General features: G+C 39.5%; 1 protein-coding gene across 1 annotated transcript in view; it reads left to right on the forward strand.

Annotated features, from left to right (window-relative positions):
• Positions 1–26,610, forward strand: part of LOC126203236 (midasin-like) — a 236,520-nt gene that overhangs the window by 152,800 nt on the left and 57,110 nt on the right. Inside the window, exons 25-28 of the mRNA XM_049937482.1 lie at positions 309–470; positions 11,005–11,239; positions 16,226–16,354; positions 24,402–24,727. Of these exons, the coding sequence (XP_049793439.1) occupies positions 309–470; positions 11,005–11,239; positions 16,226–16,354; positions 24,402–24,727 (852 nt within the window). The remainder of the gene's footprint in view (positions 1–308; positions 471–11,004; positions 11,240–16,225; positions 16,355–24,401; positions 24,728–26,610) is intronic.

A 26,610-nucleotide genomic window follows, 5' to 3' on the forward strand; every position in this document is an offset into this window, starting at 1 on the left:
GATAATTTCTGCCATAAGATTATATACCATCCAACCATAGAGTGGCCTTAAAATCCTCAGTTTTTTTTAATAGTCAGTGAAGTTACTCCATGTTTTGCCCATTTGCAGATGATGTATCTGTCACTGTGACCAAAAGTAAGTATTCTTGGTATTAGTTTTGTTATTGAATAATTATTCTGATCACCCCCGCCTCCCTTCCTCCCCCCCCCCTCTCCCCCTCCCCCCCTCCCCCCCCCCTCTCATGTCCTTTCTGTTTTGTGTAGAATTTAAAGTCTAATAATGTTTCATAACTAAATTATTTTATACAGGAGGAATCGAAAGGAATAGAAACATCAGAGGATTTTGGTGGTAAAGCACAAGATATTGATAAAAGTGGAGATGATGAGAATGAATCGGAAGGTAATAGTGAAGAAGATTTGGATGCTGAAATGGATGACACTACAGGTGCAGAAGAGAAACTCGATAAACAGGTATAAAATTCTAGTTTTAACTATCATTTCGTCGAACATTGGAATTACGATTTTATTATATCTTTTAGATTACTGCTTCTCTTCATGTAAAAAATTGGAAACAGTTGCTTGGCACACTATTTTGATGCTGGTATTAAGAAGCTTCTTCCAAAATTCAATAGCAGAACTACCACTACATTTTAGTCCTTTTAATCTCCATCATTTCTTTTAATTCCAGTAGCTCCAACTGTTAAATACTTTATAATAGCCAGTAAGACTGGAGAGCCATTTGCCACAAAGTCAGTGGCAAAAGATTTTCTAGGAGTTAAAATTAATAAAATGCATTCAGATAATAGGTTGGAATATCAGCAATGTAGGAAAAGAGAGATTGCTACTTACCATAAAGATCACACATTAAGTTGCAGATAGGCACAATTAAAAGACACTTACACAAAGCTTTCAGCCACAGACTTCATCAGAAAAGGAAAGAGAAACACTCACCATTCATTTACACAAGTGAGCACACCTCATGCGCACATCACAGCCAATTATGGCACCCTGGACCAGAATGCAGCTGTCACGTGGAATGGAAGCAGCAATCTGGAGGGGGGCAGGGAAGGAGAAGGGACAGCAGGGTATGGCGCGGTGGGAGGGGGGGGGGGAGGAGGGAGGAGGAGGAGAGGAGCACTGTCTGATGGGACTAGTCTGCTAAAAGATGCAGTGTCTGGCCGAAAACTTTTTGTAAGTGTCTATTAATTGTACCTGTTTGCTACTATGAAATTTCCTGCCAACTTTACCTTCTTAAAATTTTTCATTTTCAAAGTTTGGTTTATTTGCAAATCAGCATCTTTATTGATATTAGTAAACTGTTACCTAATATTGGTCTAATAATCCAGAATTGTTTCATAATAAATAAATAATAATAAAACTGACAAAAATTTTTGTGGCTTTCACATCATAAATTAAACATTTATAAAGAAATTATATCGGTGATTTTCCTTCTCATTTGTATCCACAACAAAGTTGCAGATAAAATTTCTGAGATGCCATTGCCCATGAGCTCCATGCAATGTTTAGGGCACGATATTTTATTACGCGACATAACTGTGCCACAGTCATTAATGGAAACATTTTATCGATGAACCGACAAGTTGAGGGTATTTGGTCACAACTCCTGTACCACTGATTTTAACACTGTGACTATCTTACTGCCATTCAGATAAGACTCTGAAACTGACAAAGGTATCAGTAAATGTATGTTTCTTAACTGCCTCCAGTGAATTTCCGATTGATTCTTTGTACCAAACATAGATAAAAGGGAGATCATGTGGTGATAATTCAGAAGTAGAAGAGCCAGTCACACTGAATCACTCACTCTAGTTTCCATGCAAACAATATTTTTTATTTATACATTGACATGTCCATTTTTTTTTTTTTTTTTTCAACAAAGATCTCTTTCTGCTTGTTATCAGCTCTCTAACAGTGCAAGATTGATACTAAAAAGCCACTCATTCCTAAGCTGAAATTACAAGATTAACGTCTGAAAATCGGAATATCAGAAAAAGTCAAAATAAAACTTTAATTGTAACTGTGATTTCATGCTAACTCTCCACAATTGAAGCATAATTCTGCTGCCAAATTTTTTTGTCATTGGGAATGGAAAACTACTGTTACTGATTGCTTCCACACTTTGTTCTACAGGATGTTAATGCTCGTCTTCCAACATCCGCAGTGGACCACAAAGCACACCCAGATTCCACAGGTTCAAAGTAGTTGCGAAAATTACAAGGGAAATGTCATAAGTAATGCACCTTTTTTTTTACGTACATTTTTAATTTTTTTTTTTTCTCTTCAATATCTGTTAACACTTCTCTCAACCTCCCTACTTCTCTGTGACTGAATCCCAATGTGTCAGAAGCTCTATTATTCCACCCAGGACTCATATCTGAGCTGTAGGGAGGATGTGGCAACAATTCCAATCTGTATTCACAAAGCTTTTGAGCTACAACATTGCCAGTATGAAGTCAAGAATTGCTGTGGAGACGAGTGGCCCAGTCTCAAGCAACTGAGGTCAGGTTTTGTGCTCTTCTCTGCACAGATTTTGCGTGAAGTTATGGTAGTAATACATTGGTGTGACAATGTGTTCCACACGGGACTCGATCTGTCTTGATGTTTCCTTGGTGGCCATTAGCAAAAATCTTCATTTGATTGACTGCATCGAAATGCGATGGGGAGTTCCCTTGTTAAACAGGAGATTACTTACTCTATGGCTCTGTGGAACACAATATAGAATCCACATTTAAAAAAAATAGATGACCAAAGAAAATGTTTTCTTCAAGAGTCCACTCTAATGAATTATGTTTATTTTAGGTACTTGTAGAAGTTTTTCCCTCCTCGAAACTCAAAATCTTCACAGCAGCATCACACTGAATCTTTTCCTTGCATGGTTCACTGCCAAGACCTCATTCTTAAACGAGTAAAATAGCACCAAATGGGAGCACAAGACAAAGTCCAAATATTATTTGCATAGTGAGACCATAAATCACTGACAGAAGCCTCTAGCGTTAAGCTATCAGAGTTCCTCTTCAGATATCAGATGTGTCATTAGCTGCTTCTTCCTCCTTCTTTTTCTTCACTTCATGGATTAGTCTGTAGGTTTATTCTGTTAGGATTTTCAAAACATGCAACATATTCAGTTTCACACATCTAGGGGTACTATGTCAGTGATAAGTGTAACATGTGGCCACGAAATAATAAATAGGGTGGAAACTTCAGAATTCTTAGGTGCTAGGTGCCCATATTGATGAGAATTTAAACCAGGAAAAGACCCATTTTGAAACTCCTAAAATAATTTAGTTCAGCCAGATTTCCTCTTAGAATCATCGCACATCTTGAGGAGAGACAAAACAATAAGTGGACATATTTTGCATACTTTCAAGCAATGGCATCATATGGAATATTGTAACTTATTTTTAAGAAAGGAATTTTTCATTGTATATAAAAATGCTGTAAGAATAATACCATGGAATCCATATTTTACATTTTCATGCGGTCCAGACTTAAATGCAAAATTGAGGAAAATGTTTAAAAAACCCTAAATATGAGCAAAAACACATTTAATTTACATATAGGATTAGAAATCGTAATCCTCTCCAATACTTTTGTATAAAATCTAAGTGAGGGAAATGAAATGTGCAATACAGTGTTTATGCAATAACTTGTGGTAATGAATTGCATCAGCTCTTAAAAACTCACAGATTAAAAAATTAGAATTGGTATTTGGGTACAAGATAATGAGCTGTTTTGTGACAAGCTATTTTCTGACATGCCATGACTACAAATTATACGTTCGAAACACATGTTTTTGAGAGATCATTCTTTGTGGTCACCCAGAAAAAAACAAAACTTGATGAACAAGTTGAATTAAACCAATAACATCACAACAGCTAAGCGGTTAAACCATAAGCATAAATGCGGACATCTGCTTAATGACATACTTTGTCACCATCGCTGTTATTGTTTAGTGCTTTTCGTATGAGCTGAAATTCATATTCTCACCTCTGTTAAAGTGTTATTTTACGCTTGATGAGAGAAACAGAGACATGAAGAAATGAATCTACTTCCCCAACTGACATTACAAGCTTATTAGAAGGCAGCTCAGTGAATTTCTGTACGCTGTAAAATGTATATTTGAAAGTAAGCTGAGGCGCTATAGTTTCACTTCGTACCCTGTATCACTGCTGCCAATCTTTACGATCTACAGTGTGTGTGGCGTAAAGTATATATATGATTAGTATATGTAGTTGTTGCAAATCTATCATGTCAGATTTGAACATGAAAGTCTTGAAAAAGTTTTATCGCAAAATCCTTGATCTATTTCCGTGTGACATCTCTGTCATAGCACTTCATCTGCATGAAAAGTATAGTTTTAGCACGTCACAAAATGCTTTCACGTCTACCTGCACTCCCATCACTGAAGGGCCATTACCCCTCTCCACACATCTAATAGGTGAGCTCATTTGACATGTTTTAGTATGGTGTGGTGGCTGTGCTGGCTGTTGGGTGACTTAACAAGTCACCAGCCAATAAGAATTCAGTAGCAGGAAATGGGTGATGTTTTCTCGATTATGACCGATCAGATTCTTTGAGACTCGGTGTTTGAATTTGAAAGGTTGCCGATTGATATTGTTGCTGAATACAGTACTTCAGAAATACATGCAAAAAGATGAGACTGAATTATAAGTGGCACAAGAAAAGATGGTGGCTGGGCCCCTTCATCATGTATTAGCTCAGTTCAGAACACTTTGCCTCAGCTGTCTTGTTTTTCCATTACCGCTGCAACGTAGCAGTAGTTGTATCGTAATTGCGTGGTGAAGCTAAATGTTGCAAGTTGTGTTGGCAACACCGACCGTGGATTACATCAGTTCCTTTCTCACACCTCCTCTCCCCACAGTGGCCTAAAATATCCTCTTAATGTTGCCACCACCAGTGGAGCGAACCATCTGTTATTTGAGCCACTTTTAACTTGTTCGTCAGCCATAGTGGCCGACCGGTTCTAGGTGCTTCAGTCCGGCACCGCACCACTGCTACGGTCGCAGGTTCGAATCATCCTCGGGCGTGGTTGCATGTGATGTCCTGAGGTTAGTTAGTATTTCTAAGTTATAGGGGACTTACGACCTCAGATCTTAAGTCCCATAGTGCTCAGAGCCATTTGAACCATAACTTGTTTAGTCACATCAAATGTCAATAGGAAGAAAATGGGACGAAGTCAGGCAAGACGTCGAGCAAGAACTTAGAATCGAGGTAAACCTTATTAGGAAGAAATGCAATAACAGGGAATTTTCAGCATTGATCTTACAGGTTTTTCACAGGAGCTACGAATTTATGATGTAGAATTGCGGAAAACGTAAAATTGGGGAATGTACAATCGAGGTTCCACAGTATGTGGTGCTCACACAAGATCAAATTGTAGACTTCTCTTAAAGGAGTTGGGCATGCTGACTACTGCTTCACGTATATTTATTCCCTCATGAAGTGTGTTGTAAGTAATCCACTACAGTTCAAAAGGAACAGTGATTTATGTAATTACAATACCAGAAGGAAAAGTGACATTCATTATCCCATGTTAAGGTTGTCTGTTGGAAGGAGTGCATAATACTGCAACAAAAATTTTTCATCACTTACCCAGTGATGTAAAATGTCTGACAGACAGCAAAGTAAAATCTGAAAACGAACTGAAAAAGTTCCTCCTTGATAACTCCTTCTAGAAGAATTTTTATTACTGTAATTTGTAAAAGGTGATGGATAACACACACAATCTGTACATTTTTTTTCTTTTTGGCAGGTAGGGGAGACCACTACAACAACAACTTTAAAATATTTTGAATCTAACCATACCTACAAATCAATTTGCGATGTGAACATAAAATAATTTGTTCCACATCATTACGATCTGTCATGCAAAATGATGTGTGGAATTTGGAACTATCTAATTATATTGTCTGAGACCACTGTCTCTCTACTGGTCATCCTGTCATGGTTGATTACAGTCATATCACAGAAAAATGCTGAGTCTTGGTTAACCAGCATCTACAACCAGTTGTCTGTAGTCTCCTTATAAGAATCCAACAACTATTTACTTTTTTTGCCACCTTTCCCCATCCTGTTACAATGAGACTCCCCACTTGGTCACTGCGGATGCTACACTATGTAATCAAAAGTATCCGGATACCTGGCTGAAAATGACTTAAAAGTTCGTGGCGCCCTCGATTGGTAATGCTGGAATTCAATATGGTGTTGGCCCACCCTTAGCCTTGATGACAGCTTCCACTCTTGCAGGCATACATTCAATCAGGTGCTGGAAGATTTCTTGGAGAATGGCAACCCATTCGTCATGGAGTGCTGCACTGAGGAGAGGTATTGATGTCGGTCGGTGAGGCCTAGCATGAAGTCGGCATTCCAAAACATCCCAAAGGTGTTAGTAGGATTCAGCTCAGGATTCTGTGCAGGCCAGTCCATTACAGGGATGTTATTGTCTTGTAACCACTCCGCCACAGGCTGTGCATTATGAACAGATACTTGATCGTGTTGAAAGATGCAATCACCATCCCCGAAGTGCTCTTCAACAGTGAGAAGTAAGAAGGTGCTTTAAACATCGATGTAGGCCTGTGCTGTGATAGTGCAGTGCTAAACAACAAGGGGTGCAAGCCCCCTCCACGAAAAACACAACCACACCATAACACCACCTCCTCCGAATTTTACTGTTGGCACTAAACACATTGGCAGATGACGTTCACCGGGCATTCGCCATACCTACACCCTGCCATTGGATCGCCACATTGTGTACCATGATTTGTTACTCCACATAACGTTTTTCCACTGTTCAATCGTCCAAAGTTCATGCTCCTTAGACCAAGTGAGGCGTCATTTGGCATTTACTGGCATGATGGGTTGCTTATGAGCAGCCACTCGACCATGAAATCCATGTTTTCTCACCTCCAGTCTGTCATAGTACTTGCAGTGGTACTCCATTCGTCATGGAGTGCTGCACTGAGGAGAGGTATTGATGTCGGTCGGTGAGGCCTAGCATGAAGTCGGCATTCCAAAACATCCCAAAGGTGTTAGTAGGATTCAGCTCAGGATTCTGTGCAGGCCAGTCCATTACAGGGATGTTATTGTCTTGTAACCACTCCGCCACAGGCTGTGCATTATGAACAGATACTTGATCGTGTTGAAAGATGCAATCACCATCCCCGAAGTGCTCTTCAACAGTGAGAAGTAAGAAGGTGCTTTAAACATCGATGTAGGCCTGTGCTGTGATAGTGCAGTGCTAAACAACAAGGGGTGCAAGCCCCCTCCACGAAAAACACAACCACACCATAACACCACCTCCTCCGAATTTTACTGTTGGCACTAAACACATTGGCAGATGACGTTCACCGGGCATTCGCCATACCTACACCCTGCCATTGGATCGCCACATTGTGTACCATGATTTGTTACTCCACATAACGTTTTTCCACTGTTCAATCGTCCAAAGTTCATGCTCCTTAGACCAAGTGAGGCGTCATTTGGCATTTACTGGCATGATGGGTTGCTTATGAGCAGCCACTCGACCATGAAATCCATGTTTTCTCACCTCCAGTCTGTCATAGTACTTGCAGTGGATCCTGATGCAGTTTGGAATTCCTGTGTGATGATCTGGAGAGATGTCTGCCTATTACACATTACAACCCTCTTCAACTGTTGACAGCCTCTGTCAGTCAACAGACAAGGTCAGCCTGTATGCTTTTGTGCTGTATATGTCCCTTCATGTTTCCACTTCACTACCACATCAGAAACAGTGTACCTGGGGATGTTTAGGAGTGTGGAAATCTCACGTACAGACGTATGACACAAGTGACACCCAATCACCTGACTCTGTTCTAAGTCCACGAGTTCGGCAGAGAACCCCATTCTGCTCTCTCACGATGTCTAATTACTACTGAGGTCACCGAATGGGGTACCTGGCCGTACAACGCATCTAATATGAAAAATGTATGTTTTTGGGTGTGTCTTGATACTTTTGATCATATAGTGTACTTCCCTATACACTAAAAACCTATTACCACGGCTCCAGGTATCTGCAGGTATATTCATGGATATCTGGAATAATAATTATTTTTTGGGTCAAAGCAAGAATGAATGCATTTATTCGTAGCGTGTATCTGTGGACAGTGTCAGTGTTAAGTTGCAATTTTCACTTACATGCAGTATGTGTAGTCAATATACAAAATAGTGTGAAGCAGTGCTACACATTGTTTTGGAAGGGTAGTTGAAAACCTTCAGATATTCTTGGATGTCTGCAGCACCCATTTTCAGTAGAAATTTGCTTTCTTTCTTTATCTTCGACCTACAGTCACTTTACACATGTCTGTTCACTTTACATTATTGAGCCCTTATGTTTCATGCAATCTGAGAAACATGTTCCCCAAGACAACCCTGACCATAGAAATAGATACCTGAAATGTACAAGGTGTGATTTTTATGATATCCTTAATAACTATTGCCTTTTGCAGTGACTCTCTTTAGCAATGAAAGAAATGGCATGGACTGAATTTTGTGCAAAATGAAACAAAATGACTGTACTATACTGAGAGAAACCAAACAAATTAATTATTTTGCACAAAAAAATTTGTTATTTTTGATGAAAAAGAGAGAACTCAAAAGACATAGCCACTTCACGTGGAAAAGGTGTACACTCATAAAAGACACAAATGTGGGACTTTATGTTTGGTGAAGCATAAGTGTGATGCTCTGGCATTGTGCTCAGGGTTTTTGTTGTGAACTAGAACGGCTCTCTCGGATATTTGCGAATCACACAGGTGCGACTCATCACCTCAGACAACTGCCTCATCTTGCACCCAACGTTCAGACAGTATTATTTTTTCCCTGAACAGTATGTTAAGCACTAACATTGCCATTTTATTGTAAGTGCATTTATACATGGAATATTTCAATATAATAACAGGACATTATTGTATTTGAGATGGAAGAATTGCATAATATCAATTTGAAACAATGGTAAATCTGCAATGGGATAACAATATGAAAGGAATAGAGTGCTGCTCACCACTTAGAGGAGGCATTGAGCAACAGACTGGCACATTTAAAATAGTTTCAGCCCAGCAGTCTACATAAAGTAGCGCTCAAAAGTATTTTGACAACATAAAATTCGTTATTATTTCTTTTAAAATAAGATGCTACCAGACAGTATCTTGAGTATAGTGGAGAGCAGTATAACTGTGACTATTCGAAGGTGTCAGATTGTGACTTGTTTGTTTACATTCTGTGCTGCTGGTTGAATGCAACTTTCAGTGAGCTCAAAAGTATATTGACACACAGTTTTCTCCATGAATTCGTGGGTGTTACTTGCTTCTTAGTTCTGATTGCTAGTGATATTTACTTACAGTGATTGTTTAAATATACCGAAATGTAAGGAATATTCCAGTGACACTTTTGGAAGTTTGCTGTCAACAGCTGTTACCTAAAGTATAAAATGCATATTTGAACCATCAGCTGTTTTTCCTTTAAACACAGACATCTACCGGTTTTGGTCTTGGACCATCATCACTTAAAATAAAAACAGCTGATGGTTCAAATATGCATTTTATACATATTTTAGTGACTTTAGAAACATCTTGATAAATGCACTGAAGCAAGGACTGAAACAAACCGAAGTTGTTCGTATTTTTAAAGTGTGTTGTCAGCTTGTTAGTACATAGAACAAATTATATAATAAACGGAAGACTGTCAAAAATAGCCTCACAGTGGATGTCCAAAAAATATCTCCTAAAACAGATCATATCATAAAAAAGTTATCAACAAGTGATGTTTGCAAGTCAGCTGTAATGATACAAAGAGAATTAAAAGAAAAATATAACATCGACACTCACATTTTCACTGTCAGATGACACTTGAAACTCATTGGAGTACACGGATGAAGACCGACGAAAAAGCCTTTAATGTCTATGAAAAGCAGGAAGTCCTGACTTGCAAATGGGCCCAGATCATGGTCAAGTTCAGACTGGTCTAAAATTCTGGAGCGTGACAAGAGAAAATTTAATTTAATGTCATCTGATGGTACCAAGTATATTCGACATCCTGTAAATAAAAGATATGACTTTTGGTACCTAATTCCCATGGTCAAATATGGAGGTGTGATGATTTGGGGATGTTTTTCACACTCTGAAGTTGGACCAATAGTTCGAATTCAAGGTAATATGGATGGGTTCGTTTACGAAAAACTATGGAAGACTCAAATGCTACCATACGCTAAACACCACATGACAGCTGGATGCTATTTTCAACAAAATAACGATCCCAAGCACAAGTCGAAGTGCATTCGTGATTTTTTTTTAAGTGCAAAAAAAAAAAAAAAAAATCTGGGTTTTGGAGTGGCCAAGTCAAAGTCCAGATTTGAATCCTATAGAACATATGGGGGAGGAGTTGGATCACAGAATAAGAAAAAAAATTATTCAAGAAGCTCTCAAAAATGAGTGGGATAAAACTCCGATGGATCGATTCCAAAAGTTGGTAGACTCAGTACCGGCATGCTCTGAGGCTGTCATAAAAGCCAAGGGATATTCCACTAAATATTTATTTGCTTATTATGATAGATGATAATTATGTGTTAAAAAATATTTTTCAACAATGTCAAAATACTTTTGCTCCACCATTGTCCACGTTAAAAAAATTGCACTCTATTGTGTTGCGAACAAGGGATACTTGGTCACTGCTCTATAGAACATTGAATATCCATCAATGAAATAAATTACTGATTTAAATGTGTAATATTTGTTTGTAATTAATCCAATTAATATGTTTGTCAAAATATTTTTGAGTGCTAATGTATAAATGTGCCTGACTGTTGTTAAACGCTTCCTCTTAAGTGATGAGTAGCACTCTGTCCCATTCATATTGTTATAACAACAATTTCTACATTTGACTTTGTAGTTTGGTTTTAAAACTAGCAGTACAATATAAATGCTGTAACTATTATTGTTACTTTATGAAGGTGTGGGGTAGTGACTCGGAGGATGAGAAAGAAGAGGAAATGCCTGAAGATGATGCCAGAGGGGGAGAGAAGGATGGAGAACCAGAACTTGGAGCAGCCAATGGCAAAAGGAAACGTGATGAAGAGAGTGATGAAGAAGCTGGGAGTGGTGATGAAAAGCGCAAACAACAGCGTCCAGAAATTAATGAAATGGATGAACCTGAGCCAGATGATGATCAGATTGATCCATATCATGGTAAGTCATTAACTCTTATCAAATGGTTTCTAAGTTTTACTGTGCAAATTCCAAAATTATATGTTAAAGGGAGTGTCATTAAACTCTGCTTCTAGCAGAGGACATTATTGGTGTTTTGCGCTGCCAAGTAAACGTGGTAATCTTGAAATGGCCAAGCTGTTGAAACAAATTGTGGAATAGTGTAGGAGCTTGACTGTTCAAAGCTTTTGCACTGGGCACTAAATAACAGAAATAATTTGTGTGTTTAAATATCCGAAATTCAGATTCCAGCATACGGGCAATGAAGTGCCTCTTGGAAGGCCACGCCCCCAGGACTTCTGACAAGGTCAAAAGGTCTCAAGTGTTCATTTAAGAGAATCCAAGGCAATTGTTGCAATAATTGGTATACGTGAACTGACAGTGTATAGAATTGCCAAGCGAATCTTCAATCAAAAGCCTACACATTGAAGTTAAGACAGATGCTCACAAAGAATTCTAGGGCAAGTACAGTCAGTAGCTGGTGCATGCAGCTGTGTTTGTTGAAAGCAATGCTGTGGGTGACTCTGATTCTTTTTAGGCAAGATGATTTTCAAGGTACGTGCAAAAACAACCAGAGAAATGACTTCTGGCTAGCACACGAATTAGAGTACACACTGTTGTTGCCAAAACAAAATTATTCCTCAATCTTCATGCGCTAAGAATTGTGTCTATAGGGTCATGTCATGACCTTTGACACCCCCCAATTTGTTGTCATGCAGCTTTACAGTGAACACGGGTGCTACCAATCATATAATTAACAGGAATTTTCAACAAAAGAATATAATTTGTAAGAAGAGTAAGTAATGAGGGATTTGTAAGTTTCCATTTAAATTGGCAGCGATTCCCAGTTTCTTGATTTATGTTAGATGGGGTTAGCCAAATATTTTTGCACCAGAGAACACAACTTCACTCTGATATCTAGACAAAAAGGTGAACTCTAAATGATCATTTTCGTGCCCTGTTTTGAGGTTGTTGAGAACTCATTTCATCTGAAACTGATTATTATTAATGACAAAAAAAAGGAATTAAGAAATAAATGTACTGGGAAATAAGTTATCTACTTTACATAATTTTCTAGCCATTTGCTTCCGCTGAATACATACATCATTCACATTACATATTCTGTTTCAGAAGGAAATTCCGCAGGGAGTAGAAATATTCAAAAGCGCCAATACCATTGTCCTTAGAAACCAGTACCATAAGAGATACTTCTTGGACAGAAGTCCTGCCAACCTATCCTGTTGAAATTGGATGGAACGGTATGGGGTTGTGGAATGAGCACTTTGGCGTTAGCCTTTGTGTACAGTGTGGCTGAATATTGTTCACCAGTCTGTATAAGAAGTGCATATGTAGCTAAAGTGGACATCCAAACTGAAACAGGCAATGTCGATAATCTCTGGAACACTTAGGGCCATCAAATGTGTCTGGCTTTCCATCCTAGCAAATACAGAGCCTCCTGAAATTCGGTGGTAACACTTAATCCTAGACAGCCCAAAACTCTCTATACACCAAATCCTGACACCTACAAACAGACTTAAATCTAGGTAACCTTTGTGGAAAATGAATGAAGAACTGAAAGGCAGAGTTAAAGGCAGCTTGGAAAGAACTATGGTCTGCAAGTGAACATAAGAACCAAAGTTTGGTGAGTGACACCAACAAGAAGACTGAAGGATTCAACCTAATGAGAAAATTGAGGACAACTTTGAATTATATTGGAACGAGTTTTGCCAAATTTAAGGAACTGATGAACAAATAGGGCCTTTCGGATGGTCCGGGGTGTGAGTGTGGTAGAATCCAATCAGTTGGCCATTTACTTGTATGTGAATTCTGTGAACTGAAGGGTATATTCAGAGTCAGCCTTAGAATGGCTAAAGAATATTTGTAATATAATATAAAATTACAATAACATAGTATTGTAATTTAGTACAAAGCTATGAGAAGATTTTAGCTATTAAATATCACTAAGTATTTAATCTGAATATAATAGAGGGAAACATTCCACGTGGGAAAAATATATCTAAAACAAAGATTGATGTGACTTACCAAACGAAAGTGCTGGCAGGTCGATAGACACACAAACAAACACAAACATACACACAAAATTTGTGTGGATGTTTGTGTTTGTTTGCGTGTCTATCGACCTGCCAGCACTTTCGTTTGGTAAATCACATCATCTTTGTTTTAGATATAAGTATAACATATAAGTATTTAATCTGATGGTTGCCTTTGTAAATGCCGAATGAGTAAATGAATAACTTGTTATTCAGCTTGATGCTCTGTTCTGATGCCACCAGCTGCTTTCTGCTTGTTTGTAATGGCATAGTATGAGCTTTTGAATTAAGATTTTAACTGTTCATTGTGAACCACTAATAGGATTGTGTGGCTATCATCTGAGCTGTCAGGTAATGTTAACGATCGTTACAGATTTTGAGCTGCCCTTTAAAGTCATTGTAGTTTAAGGATAAGTCTAGACCCAGTACAAATCCTTGTGAGACCCCCCAAAAAGGGATATCTTTAATACCAAAATATGTTAGATTACTAAAAAGAATTTGTGGTCTGCACATTCAAAGTCTCTGGCGAGGTTATAGAACCTCATCTCTTGTTTAGCTGTTGTTGTTGTTGTTGTTGTTGTTGTGGTCTTCAGTCCTGAGACTGGTTTGATGCAGCTCTCCATGCTACTCTATCCTGTGCAAGCTGCTTCATCTCCCAGTACTTACTGCAACCTACATCCTTCTGAATATCCTTAGTGTATTCATCTCTTGGTCTCCCTCGACGATTTTTACCCTCCATGCTGCCCTCCAATGCTAAATTTGTGATCCCCTGATGTCTCAGAACATGTCCTACCAAGTTGTGCCACAAACTCCTCCCCAATTCCATTCAATAGTTACATGATCTACCCATCTAATCTTCAGCATTCTTGTGTACCACCACATTTCAAAAGCTTCTATTCTCTTCTTATCCAAACTATTTATCGTCCATGTTTCACTTCCATACATGGCTACACTCCATACAAATATTTTCATAAACGACTTCCTGACACTTAAACCAATACTCAATGTTAACAAATTTCTTTTCTTCAGAAATGCCTTCCTTGCCATTGCCAGTCTACATTTTATATCCTCTCTACATCAACCATCATCAGTTATTTTGCTCCCCAAGTAGCAAAACTCCTTTACTTCTTTAAGTGTCTCATTTCCTTAATTCGACTACATTCCATTATCCTCATTTTGCTTTTGTTGATGTTCATCTTATATCCTCCCTTCAAGACACTGTCATTCCGTTCAACTGCTCTTCCAAGCCCTTTGCTGTCTCTGACAGAATTACAATGTCATCGGCAAACCTCAAAGTTTTTATTTCTTCTCCATGAATTTTAATACCTACTCCGAACTTTTCTTTTGTTTCCTTTACTGTTTGCTCAATACACACATTGAATAGCATCGGGGAGAGGCTACAACCCTGTCTCACTCCCTTCCCAACCACTGCTTCCCTTTCATGCCCCTCAACTCTTATAACTGCCATCTGGTTTCTGTACAAATTGTAAATAGCCTTTCGCTCCCTGTATATTATCCCTGCCACCTTTAGAATTTGAAAGAGAGTATTCCAGTCAACATTGTCAAAAGGTTTCTCTAAGTCTACAAATGCTAGAAAGGTAGGTTTGCCTTTAGTTAATCTTTCTTCTAAGATAAGTCGTAAGGTCAGTATTGCCTCACGTGTTCCAACATTTATATGGAATCCAAACTGATCTTCCTCGAGGTCGGCTTCTACCAGTTTTTCCATTCGTCTGTAAACAATTCACATTTGTATTTTGCAGCTGTGACTTATTAAACTGATAGTTCGGTAGTTTTCACACCTGTCAACAACTGCTTTCTTTGGGATTGGAATTATTATATTCTTCTTGAAGTCTGAGGGTATTTTGCCTGTCTCATAAGTCTTGCTCACCAGATGGTAGAGTTTTGTCAGGACTGGCCCCCCTAAGGCTGTCAGTAGTTCTAATGGAATGTTGTCTACTCCTGGGGCCTTGTTTCGACTTAGGTCTTTCAGTGCTCTGTCAAACTCTTCACGCAGTATCATATCTCCCATTTCATCTTCACCTACCTCCTCTTCCATTTCCATAATATTGTCCTCAAGAACATCGCCCCTGTATAGACCCTCTATATACTCCTTCCACCTTTCTGCTTTCCCTTCTTTGCTTACAACTGGGTTTCCATCTGCGCTCTTGATATTCATGCAAGTGGTTCTCTTTTCTCCAAAGGTCTCTTTAATTTTCCTGTAGGCAGTATCTATCTTACCCCTCGTGAGATAAGCCTCTACATCCTTACATTTGTCCTCTAGCCATCCCTGCTTAGCCATTTTGCACTTCCTGTTGATCTCATTTTTGAGACGTTTGTATTCCTTTTTGCCTGCTTCGCTTACTGCATTTTTGTATTTTCTCCTTTCATAAATAAAATTCAATATCTCTTCTGTTACCCAAGGATTTCTACTAGCCCTCGTCTTTTTACCTACTTGATCCTCTGCTGCCTTCACTATTTCATTCCTCAAAGCTACCCATTCTTCTTCTATTGTATTTCTTTCCCCCATTCCTGTCAATTGTTCCCTTATGCTCTCCCTGAAACTCTGTACAACCTCTGGTTTAGTCAGTTTATCCAGGTCCCATCTCCTTAAATTCCCACCTTTTTGCAGTTTCTTCAGTTTTAATCTACAGTTCATAACCAATAGATTGTGGTCAGAGTCCACATCTTCCCCGGGGGGTGGCCAGAAGACTGTGCATCAAAATATCATGGCACAAGGTTACTGACATTCGACAGTTTGCTAAAAATTGTGTGGAACAGTCTTCATTGTTGTTTCACATCCTTAATCATTTATATTACAGTTTGTTTGTCGCCTAAGAGAATGGATGACAGGCAGAGCAGTGTTGCTTTTATTTTATAAACTGTTGCTTTTATTTTATAAACTTTATTTCTTTGGCAGGCAAACAACCACCAGAGCCTGAGCCTGAAGCATTTGACCTACCAGAAGACCTACAACTGGATGATGGCGCAGGAAAAGATGATGCAGAAGCAAATGAAGGAAACCCATTTGATATTGATGAAATGAAAGGTCTGTGATTGGATCTCTTATGGCATATTTTTATCAGAAACATTGAAAATTAGTTATTAGTAGTTCTGATGAGATATATGTATGTGGTTACATAGATTATTATGTGTAATTATGAAAAGTATAGATTGTCACTTACTGTAAAGGTGACACATTGAGTTGCAGACGGGTACAACAAAAAGACTGTTACTTTTGGCTAAAGCCTTCTTCGGAAAGAAAGGAAAACACACACACACACACACACACACACACACACACACACACACACACACACACACACAGAGAGAGAGAGAGAGAGAGAGAGAGAGAGAGTGAGAGAGAGAGAGATTCACACAAGGAGGCACATCTGAGACACACAAGACTGCTATCGTTGGCCGCTTTAGGCTGTCTGCCAGCTAAAGCATCCGGAGATGGTGGTCATGTGGGACTGATGTGTGTCTGCTTTTGTGTGTGTGTGGCTCAAAGCTAAGCGTGCAAAAATCTTTTCATTGTGCTGAACTGCAAGTTAACTGTTTACTGTGAATAGCAATCTATCCTTTCCATAATTGTTGATATTCCAAACTGGACTTTCCATTGTTAAGAGTATTGTGTGTGTTCTTCCTATTTGAGCAATGGCACATTATGGAATAAGGAAAAACTTTAAAATGTACCTTTTCTGGATAATGTAGAAGTTTTCAGTTGGTGTTGCCAGTTAATCATTTAACAGTTTGGGTGAAAGTGATGTCCATGTAATGGACATCACTAATATTAAAGTATATTACATCAATATAAGTTGAATTTCGAATTGCTCATGTGACATGGACCCTGTTTTCTTTTAGCCTCTTGCTTTATTAAATTTCAGTATTCATAATAATATCCTTCTGAAAGTTACAAAAATTGAGTAATGGGAAGGGAATACGACTGGGCTGACCAGGGATAATTTTTTATAGTATTATTCTGCCTAAATGTACTTTGAGATGATGACATAAAATAAAAGTTGTGTGAAGTAATGTATATTCAGAGAAAACTTGAGGAGGAGTGAGTGTCATTGTTGTTGTGATCTTCAGGTAATTACTGCAACCTACATCCTTGTGAATTTTCTTACTGTATTCATCTCCTGGTGTCCCTCTACAATTTTTACCCCCCACACTTGCTTCCAGTACTAAATTTGTGATCCCTTGATGCCTCAGAGTGTGTCCTATTAACTGATCCCTTCTTCTAGTCCGGTTGTACCACAGATTTCTCTTCGCCCCAATTCTATTCAGCACTTCCTCATTAGTTACCCATCTAATCTTCAGCATTCTTCTGTAGCACCACATTTCAAAAGCTTCTATTCTCTTATTGTCTAAACTATTTATCATCCATGTTTCCCTTCCATACATGGCTACGCTTCTTACAAATACTTTCAGAAAAAAAAGTTGTAAATAGCCTTTCACTCCCTGTATTTTAACCCTGCTACTTCCAGTATTTCAAAAGAGAGTATTTCATTCAACATTGTCAAAAGCTTTCTCTAAGTCTACAAATGCTATAAATGTAGGTTTGCCTTTCCTTAAACTATCTTCTAAGGTAAGTCGTAAGGTCAGTATTGCCACGCGTATTCTTACATTTCTCCGGAATCCAAACTGAGCCTCCCCGAGGTCAGTCTCTACCAGTTTCTCCATTTTTCTGTAAAGGATTCGTTTTAGTATTTTGCAACCGTTACTTATTAAACTAATAGTTCAGTAATTTTCATACCTGTCACCACATGCTTTCTTTGGAATTGTGATTATGATATTCTTCTTGAAGTCTGAGGGTATTTCGCCTGTCGTGTACATATTGCTCACCAGATGGAAGCGTTTTGTTATGGCTGGCTCCCCCAAGGCCCACTAGGTCTAACAGAAAGTTGTGCAGTGTCGGGGCCTCGTTTTGACTAAAGCCTTTCATTGCTTTCTCACATTCTTCACACAGTATCTTATCCCCCTTCTCATCTTTGTCTGTGTCCTCTTCCCTTTCCGCAATATAGCCCTCAAGTACATCTCCCTTGTATAGACCCTCTGTATACTTCTTCCACCTTTCTGCTTTCCCTTCTATGCTTAGGACTAGATTTCCACCTGAGTTCTTGATATGCATATAGATGGTTCTCTCTTCACCAGAGGTCTCTCTAATTTTCCTGTGGGTACTTTCTGTCTTACTCCTAGTGGAACATGCTTCTACATCCTTACATTTGTCCTCTAGCCACTCCTGAATAGCCATTTTGAACTTCCTATCGATCTCATTTTTTAGAGATTTGTTTTCCTTTTTGCCTGCTTTATTTATTGCATTTTTATATTTTCTCATTTCATTGATTAAATTGAATATCTCTTGCATTATTCAAGGATTTCTACTAGCCCTCGTCTTTTTACCTATTTGATCCTGTGCTGCCTTCACTATTTCATCTCTCAAAGCTGCCCATTCGTCTCGTACTGTATTCCTTTCCCGCGTTCTTGTCAGTCATTCCCTAATGCTCCCTGTGAAACACTCTACAATGTGGTTCTTTCAGTTTATCCAGGTTCCATCTCTTTAAATTCCTGCCTTTTTGCAGTTTCTTCAGTTTTAATCTGCAGTTCACAACAAATAAATTGTGGTCAGAGTCCACATCTACCCCTGGAAATTTCTTACAATTTAAAACCTGGTTCCGAAATAACCATTATAAAATCAGTCTGCAACTTTCTGGTGTCTCCATGTCACTTCCACATATACCACCTTCTCTCATAATTCTTAAACCAAGTGTTACCTATGATTAAATTATGCTCTGTGCAAAATTCTACCAGGCAGCTTCCTCTTTCATTGCTTTCACCCAGTCCATATTCACCTACTGTTTTTCCTTCTCTTCCTTTTCTACTATCAAATTTCAGCCGCCCACGACTCTTAAATTTTCATCTCCCTTAACTGGCTGAATAATTTCTTGTGTCTCATCACACATTTCTTCAATGTCTTCATCCGTTTAGCTGATTGGCATTTGAACTTGTACTGGGGTGGGTGTGGGCTTTCTACATCTACATTTATACTCCGCAAGTCACCCAACGGTGTGTGGTGGAGGGCACTTTACATGCCACTGCCATTACCTCCCTTTCCTGTTCCAGTCGCGTATGGTTCACGGGAAGAACGACTGCCGGAAAGCCTCCGTGCGCGCTTGAATCTCTCTAATTTTACATTCGTAATCTCCTTAGGAGGTATAAGTAGGGGGAAGCAATATATTTGATAACTCATCCAGAAACACACCCTCTCGATACCAACAATTAATTTTATATGATCATTCTACTTCAAATTGTTCCACAAGCATACTCCCAGATATTTTACAGAAGTAACTGCTACCAGTGTTTGTTCCGCTATCATATAATCGTACAATAAAGGATCCTTCTTTCTATATATTCGCAATACATTACATTTGTCTATGTTAAGGGTCAGTTGCCACTCCCTGCACCAAGTGCCTACCCGCTGGAGATCTTCCTGCATTTCACTGCAATTTTGTAATTCTGCAACTTCTCTGTATACTACAGCATCATCCGCGAAAAGCCGCATGGAACTTCCGACACTATCTACTACGTCATTTATATATATTGTGAAAAGCAATGGTCCCGTAACACGCCCCTGTGGCACGCCAGAGGTTTAACGTCTGTAGGCGTCTCTCTATTGAGAACAACATGCTGTGTTCTGTTTGCTAAAAACTCTTCAATCCAGCCACACAGCTGGTCTGATATTCCGTAGGCTCTTACTTTGTTTATCAGGCGACTGTGCGGAACTATATCGAACGCCTTCCGGAAGTCAAGGAAAATGGCATCTACCTGGGAGCCTGTATCTAATATTTTCTGGGTCTCACGAACAAATAAAACGAGTTTGGTCTCACACGATCGCTGTTTCCGGTATCCATGTTGATTTCTACAGAATAGATTCTGGGCTTCCAGAAATGACATTATACGCGAGCTGAAAACATGTTCTAAAATTCTACAACAGATCGATGTCAGAGATATAGGTCTATAGTTTTGCGCATCTGCTCGACTACCCTTCTTGATGACTGGTACTACCTGTGCTCTTTTCCAGTCATTTGAAACCTTCCATTTCTGTAGAGACTTGCGGTACACGGCTGTTAGAAGGGTGGCAAGTTCTTTCGCGTACTCTGTGTAGAATCGAATTGGTATCCCTTCAGGTCCACCTTGGATACAATAATGTGTTCATTATGATAGTCATAGTAGCTTACCTGCATGCCTATTTTTTTACTCATTATTGAACGTCGTACTACTGCGTTGCCCGTATTTTATTTTGTATTTATAACCCTACATTAACCAGACGAGAAGTCCTGTTCCTCCTGCCACCAAACGTCACTAATTCCCACTATAGCTAACGTTAACATAACCATTTACCTTTTTAATTTTTCTAACGTACCTGCCCGATTAAGGGATGTGACATTCCACGCTCCAATCAGTAGGATGCCAGATAACGACATCCCCCTGAGTAGTCCCCACCCGGGGATCCGATTGGGGGACTATTTTACATCCAGAAAATTTGACCCAAGAGGATGCCGTCGTCATTAAACCACGCATAAGAGCTGCGTGCCCTCGGGAAAAATTATGGCTGTAGTTTCCCCTCGCTTTCAGTACAGCACAGCAAGACCATTTTAGTTGATGTTGCAAAGCCAGATCACTCATTCATCCAGACTGTTGCCCCTGCAACTACTGAAAAGGCCACTGCCCCTCTTCAGGAACCACACGTTTATCTGGCCCATCAACAGATAACACTCCATTGTGGTTGCATCTACGGTATGGCTATCCCTATTGATGAAGCGCGTAAGTGCCCCCCCCCCCCCCCCCCTCCAATAGCGAGGTCCGTGGTTCAGAGAGAACTTGAGGAGGGGGAGTAGGTGCCATTATAGTACGATAAAGAAAGAGCAGTGACAACAAAACCAACAAAGCATGAAGAAAGGTAAATCAAGAAATTCTACATAGAAATTATTGTTGCAAAGATAGGAAAATTAAAAGCTAATTCTTCAGTCTCGGACTCCCAGAATAAAACACAAAGAAAGTGATAAAAACAAACAATGGAAAATCCAGAATTGAATGTAATAAGACAATGTAAGGCAGTGATAACAGACAGATAAGTGGGAAACTTGTATTAATTTTATTGAGAAGAAAGGAAAGCTGAAAGAAAGCACCACCTGGATCCCTCACTAAATTTATTGTGCTGATCACCAGATCTGATGTAACGTGCAGCCACTACCTTCTGATCTGTAACTAGTGTTGCAAAGTACAGTTTGTCCTAAAGTCCTTTTGAGCAAATTGCAATTTGTGACACTAGTTTTATATCTGAAGGTGGTTGTGCATCTGTTTTGCCAGTTTATATGTCAGCAAAACACCTGGCCTCTCTGCTCCAGCCACACGTGGGGAAGACCGACACATACATTAAGGACTCGGGACATTTCATTCAGAAGCTGAAGAAACTGAAACTTGCACCAAATGACATCCTGGTCAGCTTTGATGTTGTTTCGTTATTTACAAAAGTGCCACTCAGTGACGCTCTGGAGCACATCGGTTCCATTTTCCCGCAAGACATCAGAAAGCTCTTCCGTGCATGTCTCACCACGAGCTATTTCACGTGGAATGGCGATTTCTACGAACAGCTGGAAGGTGTCGCCATGGGTAGTCCTCTCAGTCCAGTGGTGGCCAACTTCTTCATGGAACAATTCGAAGCACAGGCACTGGACTCGGCGACTTGCAAACCTGAGGTGTGGTACAGGTACGTCGATGATACTTTCGTGGTGTGGAGCCGTGGTGAAGAACAGCTCGGTGACTTCCTAAGACACTTGAACAGCCTCTGTGCCAACATAACATTTACCACGGAAGTAGAAAAGGACAAGAAACTACCATTTCTAGATGTGCTGGTCACAAGGGACGGCGAAAACCTGAGACACAGCGTGTATCGAAACCCGACACACACAGACCGATACCTGCACAAACTGTCAAACCACCACCCGAGCCAGAAAAGAGGCATGATTAGTACGCTCATAATGAGAGCAGGACGAATATGTGAGCCGCAACACCTCAAACGAGAAATGCAACACCTGGAAACTGTCCTGAGGAGCAATGGGTACTCCACAAATTATATTAGAAGTGTAAAAGAGCCAAATACTCGGCGAAGTAAGGAACCAGAAAAAGAAATGTCGGGTACGGCCTTTCTGCCATACATTCCCAGAGTGACGGACAGAATCGGTCGTATATTGTGCAAACATGGCGTAAAGACGATTTTCAAACTGACAAGGAACATCAAAGAGTGTCTTAGATCGGCGAAGGAGAAAAGAAACCCACTTGCAATGTCGGGAATATACCGTATACCGTGCACATGCGGAAAAGTTTATGTCGGAATGACTGGACGATCCATTAACACCAGGATCAAAGAGCATAAGCGACATTGCAGGTTGGGGCTGGTGGAGAAATCGGCCGTGGCAGAGCACGCACTGAATGAGACTGACCATGTAATAAAATTCACCGACACGGAAGTTCTGGCTGTAGAGAAGCACTATAACACGCGCTTGTTCAGAGAAGCTGTAGAAATACAAAAACACGCAAACAGTTTAAACAAGAAAGAGGAAAGCCTCAAGGTAAACGGATCCTGGCTTCCTGTACTGCAGCGAACAACCGTCGCAGTTTAGCAAGAGGAGAACCGCACCGGAAATGACCTCGGAGAAGCCCTCGGATGTTGGTGCGCCAGGTACATATAGTCTGCGGCTGCGAGTTCGGCTCCAGTTCACGACCGGCAATGGAGGGTGAAGCTTTGACAGTGCCAGCCACTTGTGCTGGCGAAACGTCAGAAAAATCATTATATGAACGTTGGCCGAAGAAACCGAGACAGAAGCCAATAGGCAGTTTGTCAAAAAGTGGCCACGAAAGCCGTAACAATTTTGAAATAAATTCCTCATTGGAATGTACAAGTAAATAATGGAAGGCGTAACTGTAGCAATCATAGCAACAGTTGAGGCATCGAGTCATCAATAGTGACTTAAACAAGACTGAGAATGTCACCAGCTTTTGGACAAATCCTCTTTAAGAGTTACAGTGACAGCACAGTGTAGTCAGCCGGGACAGTGTAGCTGTGCTAGTGTAAATGTATTCTGTTAGCTCTGATCAAGCAACCATCAAAAAGCTAACAATTTCCTCAGTTGTGTTTATGCTTGTGTTGACGGGTCAATGTGTCAGCTGTATGGCGAGTTGTTCCTTTGCTCTTTCTGTTACTCACATAGAAGAAAGGTATGTATTTGCACAGAATATGTGTTTTCTTATCTTGTTATTGATTCCTGTAAAGGTGATTTTCTTTTTCTGTGAAAGAACTTGAAGAAGGTACACATGTTTTATTGAAGTTACATTTAATATTGAATTGATTCCACACACACACACACACACACACACACACACACACACACACACTATAAAAATTTTTGTTAGGATCAATAAAAACTTTATGTATAATTCAGTGTTGGCATGTTATGCCATACAGTTAAGGGACCTGCACTTATAAGCACAATGATAGTGGATGCCATTCAGATATAACAATTCCAGAGACTTGTACAGCATAATTTGCTATTGCCGAATTTTTGTACAGTAATTTTTATTAATTTTTGCACATTTAAGACCTGTTTTGTTATCCTATCCAATTTTTTACAAATTGTTAATGCACTGAACTCATGTTGCTTCCATGGTCTAAGAGCAAAACTGTGCGATAGTACAACAAATAGAGAAAAAATGACAGCTGCAGGTGATATCAAATCATTTAAGTGTTTCATAGCAGCTGCAGACCCACCTGCCGGCCGCAGTGGTCTCGCGGTTCTAGGCGCGCAGTCCGGAACCGTGCGACTGCTACGGTCGCAGGTTCGAATCCTGCCTCGGGCATGGATGTGTGTGATGTCCTTAGGTTAGTTAGGTTTAAGTAGTTCTAAGTTCTAGGGGACTGATGACCACAGCTGTTAAGTCCCATAGTGCTCAGAGCCATTTGAACCATTTGCAGACCCACCTTGAGTGAAGATAATTTTAATGTGATTACATATTTCTAGTTTCTTCATTTTCAGAACAAAAAGAGCCAGAGAAAGAAAATACAGATGAAACATCAGAGGGAAAGGAGAAAAATGATGACAAGACTGAAGAACCAGAAAGTTCAAGTGAAGATGAAATGGATAATAATGAAGACCCCAATGGAACTACAGGGTTGGAGCAAGGAGCTAGTGATAAAGAAGAGGAAAATGCTGAGATTACAAAAGGAGAAAAAGATGGGAAAGAAGGAGAAAATGAAGATAAAGGGAATGACCAAGAAGAAGCCAGTCAGTCAGATGACCAGCCCAGTCACAACGCTGCAGAGCCTGCACCAGAACAGGCAGAAGCCGGCTCAAAAGACCAGGTTCGCTTCTGATATTTGTTACTGATAAATTTAAGCATCCACACATTTACTGTAATTCTTTTTGTATTTGGTTGAGAGGATTTATACAGGCATCCTTATAAGCTGTTACATGTGTCAATGTGTTTCAGATTATGAATATCCACGTTTGTCTGGTGTGCCATGTGATACCCTCATAGGAGGATAGTTTTTCAGAGTCACATGTTACAGAAGTAGCAACAACATGGTTGCAGTATCCCGCATTTTTAAATGGCTTATTCAGATTCCCACAGTGAACTTTATATTCTTGCAATGTCCCACAGTGAACTTCACATTTCAAGACCCATGTGTAGCATTAAAGAAGTGCAAGGTTTGTTAATAATAACTTTGAGGAGCATTTTGTGTTTTGTAAGTAGTGCATCTTACTGGACCTATGTTACGATAAATGCAGGAACATTTCAGTATGTTGCTGAATGTAAGAATTTCATTAATGGGTTCCATATGTACATGAAAACTAAATGTCGTGTGGCAAGGGCCTCCCGGCAGATAAACCCGATCGCCTGGTGCAAGTCTTTTGAGGTGATGCTACTTCAGTGACTTCCACGTCGATGAAGATGAAATGATGATAATGATAATGAAGACGACACAAACACCCAGTCCCTGAGCGGAGAAAATCTCCAACCCAGCTGGGAATCGAACCCCCCATCCCCGGCATGACAACCCGGCACACTGTCCATTCAGCTGTGGTGGCGGGCCATATGTACATAACTAGATGTAACTATCGGTTATTAATTTGACTTTACAGTTGACCCCGAGTATATACAGGGTGAGTAAGGAGGAAAGGTGAGTGTTTCTGATGGGTGATAGCATTAGTGATTCTGAACAAAAAAAACTTGATGTGGACATATGCCCTATTCCGAATGGTTTCTGAAATAGAACACTTTTAATGTACATTTGTATTTATTTTCTGTATTATTTATTGTCATTGTTTACAACATACCACAGTAGTATAGAGGAAGTTGAGGTGGACATTTTGATACAGGACACTTGTGGTCAACAAAGTCAGAAAACTACCTGACCTACAAAAAGTACCTAAGCTACATCACACGCACGTCGCGCGAGACTTTCAATATTCTTGCGATCTCTTTGTGCAAACTGTTAGTCCTACCTTTTTTTGTTGTAAATTTAATTTAGTTTTATGGTGTACTGAGACACGTTTTCATTGGAGTGTGGGGTTCTTGAGTTATTAAGAAAAAATGTACAAAAGTGATACTAAATGTCTTCTATCTCGGAAACCATTCACAATAGGACATATGTCCATATGAAGTTTTGTGTTCAGAATCATTAATACTATCATGTCTCAAAGCGTGTACCTTTCCTCCTGACTCACCCTGTATTTATGTTACTTTATATAACATCATCATTATTGCTGTTCTCTCAGTATTCATTCACTGACACAGCTTGAAATACTACAGCAGAAAATTGAGCATTGTTCTGCTGTGAAAATGCTATGATCGCAAATAGTTGTGGGAGAGATATAGTGTACTGCTACCTGTGAGTTATTAACTTCATTTCTGCTATTTTCTGCGAAAGATTCAGAAATGATTAGTTGACTATGAAATAACTGATCAGATACTCTTCTTTTAAATTTTTGGTATGAAACATAGCAATACCTTTTGTTTAAAAATAAAAGATGGATTAATCTTAGGCTTTCACTGCTGGAGGCCGTAGTTTTGTTTGCTGAGAGACTCAGAAGAGGCAGAAAATGTGTGATTTTTTACTAAATGGGGAAATAATACAGGATTGTAGAAAAGATTGACTTCTAGAGTGAATGTTTTGCTGTGTTACAAAGTTAATGGTTCAAACTTGTTTTAAAAAAATCATATAAATATGATAATAGAAAGCCC

The sequence above is a fragment of the Schistocerca nitens genome, chromosome 9 (genome assembly GCF_023898315.1).
Source record: "Schistocerca nitens isolate TAMUIC-IGC-003100 chromosome 9, iqSchNite1.1, whole genome shotgun sequence".
In the NCBI taxonomy this organism is placed as follows: domain Eukaryota; kingdom Metazoa; phylum Arthropoda; class Insecta; order Orthoptera; family Acrididae; genus Schistocerca; species Schistocerca nitens.